General features: G+C 37.6%; 1 protein-coding gene across 1 annotated transcript; it reads left to right on the top strand.

Annotated features, from left to right (window-relative positions):
• The first annotated feature begins 1,389 nt into the window (after positions 1-1,389).
• LOC100598984 (40S ribosomal protein S17-like) lies at positions 1,390-1,878 on the top strand. Its single transcript, XM_030823455.1, has one exon. The coding sequence runs from the start codon at positions 1,422-1,424 to the stop codon at positions 1,671-1,673; it is 252 nt and encodes an 83-aa protein (XP_030679315.1). The 5' UTR covers positions 1,390-1,421; the 3' UTR covers positions 1,674-1,878.
• The last annotated feature ends 4,478 nt before the right edge of the window (positions 1,879-6,356 follow it).

Below are 6,356 nucleotides of genomic sequence, written 5' to 3' on the forward strand. Positions count from 1 at the left end.
AAATTAATTTGTTCTATTTTTAAAGACCTCCTGAGGTGATTTTTCAACCTCAGGAACACTTTCCAATATTTAGCAAATCTTATTGTCAGAAAATACTTCTTTGTACCTCAAAGTTTCTCACGCCACAGAGTAACTAATGGTTTTTTTCGTTTCCACCTTGGTGAAATGAGGTAACATTGACAACATATCATGTATTTGCTTTGTTTATAATCCTTTAATAAAAAGCTCTCTATTGCCTAAAAGGTAACATTCAAACTCCTTGGCGAACCATGGAAGGCACATTAGAATCTGCAACTGGATGTATTTATAGTACTTACTCCTTACATCTCCTACATGATTTGGGGTTTAGCTCTGCTGAAGTACTTTCTGAACTCTAAGAATACTATGTTCTTTAATACGTCTTTTTTTTGGTACATATTATTCCCTCCACTTGGAATGTCTTCTTTCCTCATCTTTCTAGTTGAGTTTTACCTTGTAAGGAAGACTTGCCTTTGTTTCCTAAGCAGTTGGTCACATTGCACTTTTTCCAAGCTTCTATCACAGGATTTGGTTATTTAGTATGATATTGCTTTATAACTGTTTGCATGTGATTTCTTACCTTTCACTAGGCTGTGAGGATTGAAGCCTGAGATGAGTTTTATTCATATGCTTTCTGTGTACGGTCACTGACTAACACATAATAGGGGATCAATGAATAAGTTGAGAAAAGGAATGAGTGAATGAAGTCACAATACTCTCCCACTATTCAGAGAAGCAAAAGGCTTCCTTTGCCATAAATTAGGAGGAATATAAATATAAAAAACACAAAAGACCAGCCAAAAGCATCAACATGCTAAGTATCTGTAAAGTTATCCTAATTTAAGTTACCATTATCAGAAATTGTTGAAGGACAATTGTAAGTATGTATATCTCTTTGAGAGACATCACCACAGGTTTGTATTACCATTCCTAATGTGAAAAAAAAAAACAAAAAAAAAAACTACTAAGTCAGAAAGTCAAGGATTGATGTTTTATTTTCAAAGGTGATTTTTCCATTAACTTTTCAGTACCCATCAGCAGGACATTCTGCAAAAGCATATGGATGTTGGCAACCAGTGATGTATCACATGCATGCCATTAAAAACACTCAGGCAGTCTATCAATGCCATTAGAGGCTCTGACGGCCAGAGATGAAAGACTGAAGAGCCACTTATACAAAACGCATGACACTGGCATAGAATTGTGACGCAAATAACCTATCATGAGGTTTTTCTGATTTGATTAACAAATAAAAATATAACTTCCCAATAAACGTGTCCTAGGGAAGGTAAAGTGATTCTAAACTGGAAGGGAACCTGGGATGGAATAGCCATTCTTGTTCCCATTGTGAGGGAAATTCTTAAGATTGCCATTTACGCCTCTTTTACCAAGGACCTGCCAACATGGGCTGCATTCGCACCAAAACCGTGAAGAAGGCGGCCTGGGGCATCATAGAAAAGTACTACACGCGCCTGGGCAACGACTTCCACACGAACAAGCGGGTGTGTGAGAAGATCGCCATTATCCCCAGCAAGAAGCTCCGCAACAAGATAGCAGGCTATGTCACGCATCTGATGAAGCGGATTCAGAGAGGCCCCGGAAGAGGTTTCTCCATCAAGCTCCAGGAGGAGGAGAGAGAAAGGACAGAAAATTAGGATCCTGAGGTCTCAGCCTTAGATCAAGAGATAATTGAAGTAGATCCTGGCACTAAGGAAATGCTGAAGCTTTTGGACTTCGGCAGTCTGTCCAACCTGCAGGTCACTCAGCCTACAGTTGGGATGAATTTTAGAATGCCTCGGGGACCTGTTTGAATTTTTTCTGCAATGCTGTATTATTTTCAATAAATCTGGGACAACAACAACAACAGCAAAAAATTGCATTTACAAGGACTCAAAATTTTGTTTTCTCAACATAATCTTTTTCTCATATTATACTGATTCCTACTATTTCTAGATGGTTTGTTAATCTCTTTTTATCCTACCTACTTCCAAAAAGGATATTTGTTTTTCTTGGTTCTGACTATCCTCTGATGAAGAGGTAAATGAGTATTAAATTAATCAGGGCATATTTTTAGTGTAATTAGTTGGAGTTGGTGGGACGGAAAGGAAAAACAAAGGTCTTCTATAATTTACAAACTGAAAAATCTACTCCCTCTCTCCATTGCTGTGGCTACTGATGAGGTATTAGACAGCTGTAGGATGCCCCTCTCTGAGCCCAAACATCAGCATTTAGGACATGGCAGGAATTAAAACATTGGGGAAAAATAGAGAGCATTAAGGATCACTTAATTACTACCCTAAAGAAATATTATGTTGGCTCTTTGGAATAGCTATTTTCTGTTTTTAATGAGGAAAGTCAATGATGATTTCCATGTATCTATTGGGACTTAAATTAGCTATTAAAGAAAGAGGTGAGATACAGTCATCTTGTAATTGAGAATACAGGTTGTCTTGTATGTAAACCTTTTAAATAAATGAGCACCAGCCCTCACTTCCCTCCCTTCCTCCCTCCTTCCCTAACTCCCTTCCTTCCTTCCTTCCTTCCTTCCTTCCTTCCTTCCTTCCTTCCTTCTTAGAATTTGCTTTTCAGGGTTGAATAAATATTTCTTCCAGCTCTCTATAATACAGCTTTTATTTTTAGGAATACTGTTTCCATTGCATATTTTACCCTTGTGAGCAGTGTTATTCTGATTATCTAATGATGTTATTAGCAAAGTTCAATTATTGACTTTGTACATTAAACATGACACTGGCTGATCATATCTGTATTTGGGAACAGGTTAAAGGTTAAGGGTCACCGGGTGTGGTGGCTCACGCTTGTAATCCCAGCACTTTGGGAGGCCGAGGCGGGCGAATCACGAGGCCAGGAGATCGAGACCATGGTGAAACCCCGTCTCTACTAAAAATACAAAAAAAATTAGCCGGGCGTGGTGGCGGGCACCTGTAGTCCCAGCTACTCAGAGAGGCTGAGGCAGGAGAATGGCGTGAACCCGGGAGGTGGAGCTTGCAGTGAGCCGAGATTGCGCCACTGCACTCCATCCTGGGCGACAGAGCGAGATTCCGTCTCAAAAAAAAAAAAAAAAAAAAAAAGTTAAGGGTCTTCAGTTTAGAGTCATAGATTTTACTTGTCATATTACTTTGAGAAGGGTGCTCAAATTTTTAAACCATATATTCCTAATTTATAAACACAAACATAAAAATTATAACTACTCCATATCCCAGTAGTACCTAATCCATAGGGTTACTGTGCAGATTTAGTGAGATAATGACACAAATAAAGAGCACAGTTATAGTTTTTGGAAAAAATTAAACACTTGACCTTTAGCATTGTTTTCAATCCTGGGACTAGAAGGCAGATTTTAAATCAGAAGGTGTAAGATAGAACCTAGAAAACTATATGTGTATGTATCATCTCTCCAGGTGATTCTGATACATAGATTATGTTTGAGTACCATCAGTTTAGAACATTTTCTTCCCTTAAAACAGAGCCAGTTTTAACGAGTAAGGATTCCCATCCTTTGTTTACCATTTCACAGAGAAGTTTCTCAGAGAACTTTCACAGGAATCGATTCCAATTGTCACAAAATATTTTTTTAAATTGTCTTTCTAAATTATCCGAGCTACAGGAGAGCATAAGATCCTTCATTGCAGCCTATGTGAAGATGAGGCCACTTAACGTGGAATTCTGTCATATGTGGATATTTACATATGCTCTTGCACCTCTTCCTTAACTGTGAATTTCAATGAGAGAAGCAGAGAATGCCTTAGTATGCATATTGATCTGTATAAAAGTAAAATGAATGGACAAACACCTTATTGAAATTTCCAGAGAAGTAAAGCCAGAAAAACTTTTTAGTGGGAAATTATAAGTGAAAATTTATGGCAGTTTACTCATTATTGCTAAATTGGTTTCCATAAAAACATCACAGATAGTCTCAGGCTTAGTGTGTTGTCTTGACTGATGTGGGAACATCATTATAAAGCCTTTCCTATATTCACTCATGAACAAAGTTTCCCTCGCCCAAACGTCCATTGTGTTAGTCAGAACTATGTCATTTGTAACTGACTGAAACTCAATTCAAACTAGCAGAAAAAGGGTGTGTGTGTGAGTGTGTATGTGTGATTTTTTTTTTTTTTTTTGGTTCTTATAACAATCTAGGGACTAATCTATTGTTCTGTTGTTTTGTATGGTTAAAATAAGGAACTGATTGAAGTGTAATTTCACAAATCACATATTTTATTTCCATACAAACAGATTCTTTTGTTTTTTCAAACTGCTGATGGAGGGAGAAAATAACAAAAACAAATCTTACTGGGTACACACTCAATAGCGAGGTTGCATTAATCACATAGTCAGTGGGTTCTTATTTCATTTGGAATCCAGTTATTGAAGTCTAGCTGCCCAACTAGGAAGGAAACAATCCTTTGTGGATGTAAAGTCAATCAAAGTTTAACCCATAGCTTTGCATGAGAAGTTCGGGGACGAGACAGTTTGACCAACACAGCAGAGATCCGAGATGACAAGCAAGGTCCCTTGATGCTAGTGCAGTGCTAGTGTTGGTGGGCTTTGGAGAGTATCTCAAAGGCTGAGAGAGTAGCTCTGCCACAGCCCAGGTTTTCAATCTGTCTGTCAAAATTATGGGTTTATATGTATTTTGGAGTCTAGTAGTTGAGGAAAATAACTCACTTATGTGGTCTGATAAGTAGTGCTTAACATTCTCGTGGGGAGGAGGGATTCTATTCCAAACTCTTATCACAGCAAAACATATGTCACTCAGTAGCAAATTATGTGTTTGGAATCATTTCAAAGCTACATAACACATGTCTTCTGGCATAGCTAGATGTAGGAGTTCACATCATGTCTTTAGGACTCAATAGCTTCTATATGTCACTCAACCTTACTTTTCTTTCACTTGGCTTCGTTCTCAAGCAGGTCCTTAACTCCATTTATCTCAGCTTAGCTATCCCAGCAGAACGAGCACCTCTTTTTCCAATAAGTCCAGTAATAGTCCCAGAAGTGGCTCTCATTTAATGTAATTTGGATCACATACTTGTTTCTAACCTACCAACACAGTTAAGACATGGAATATGGTGATTTATAAGCCCTAAGTAATATGCCAATCCCTCTAGGGATGGGGACAACCATATCCTACAAACACAAGAAATTGTCAAGACAGGTGATTCCCTTAAGGAATATTGAGGCACTGATCTCACAAAAGGAAACATGCTGAGCAGACAAAAGACAACAAATGTCCACAATATATCATAAGGCACTTAGTCCCTTAACCATGAAACTTCCTTCCACCATGAATATTTCACCACTGAGTCTTAGGAAGGGAAGACTAAAGTAGGAACTATTTTTGGGAGAAAACTTAGTAGTTTTAGAAAGGTTTAATATGATTTTTACCTAGCCTTTTCTTTTACCAATTTATATAATTTTTGTCTACTTGTTTGCCAATGTAATGGGAAAGAGGATTGAATTTATTAGAAGGCTTTTGAATATGGTGAATGCTATATTTAATTATACTTTAATTATCTTTTTTTTAAGGCCAGAGTGAATTAAACTTACGTATAAGCCCATGGAGAGCAGGCCACAGGAGATAGATTTGTTTTCTGGGAGCCTCTTTGGGCCAGCAGGTCCATACTTAATAATATTCCATACGTTATATGCCAAGTCTCCTGCTATGGAAAAGTAGACATCCTATTTAGGTGTTAAACATACTTCCAATCAGGTAGTAGTCTCTTTCTTTGCTTTCTCTATTTTTCCCAGCAATTTAATCTTCAGGAATTAATTCAGTTTCTTGGGCTTTTTAATTTACAGCATTTTAGGTTTTTTGGAGTAGCCCCAATTTCATGCATTCATATTGCCTCAATAAAGGAGTTTTGTGATATTCAATTAAAATATTTTTACTATCATGCTTGCAAATATTTATATACAAATAACTGAACAAATAAAAAATAATTAGACCACAATTTCTAAATTGTGCTTCATAGAATGTGGTCTCAGATGCTCATTGACCCACCTTCCCAGCACTGTTTGCTGTGGTATGTAGAGATGTGACATGGCCATTCCTCCTTAGTTGGGAATTATTCTAAGTAAAACAACAACAACAACAACAAAACCAAACAAAAAAACCACACCTCTGTTGATTGTCCTTCATGTGCACACAGCCTTGTGCTCCCTGTGCTTGGCAACATGACTTAAGACACATTAAATCGAAGGCATTGCCTTTGCTAGCAAGGATGGCAAGATATAGGAAGAATGAGCAATTCATAAAAGATAAGCAGCAGACACCTCGAAGAGTAAATATACACTGTCCTTGGAAGTATAGGTTTGTA

This window comes from Nomascus leucogenys, chromosome 2 (genome assembly GCF_006542625.1).
Source record: "Nomascus leucogenys isolate Asia chromosome 2, Asia_NLE_v1, whole genome shotgun sequence".
In the NCBI taxonomy this organism is placed as follows: Eukaryota; Metazoa; Chordata; class Mammalia; order Primates; family Hylobatidae; genus Nomascus; species Nomascus leucogenys.

Bases quoted from the DNA above. Each gene is read 5' to 3' on its own strand.
- LOC100598984 (XM_030823455.1), top strand. From the start codon at position 1,422: ATGGGCTGCATTCGCACCAAAACCGTGAAGAAGGCGGCCTGGGGCATC.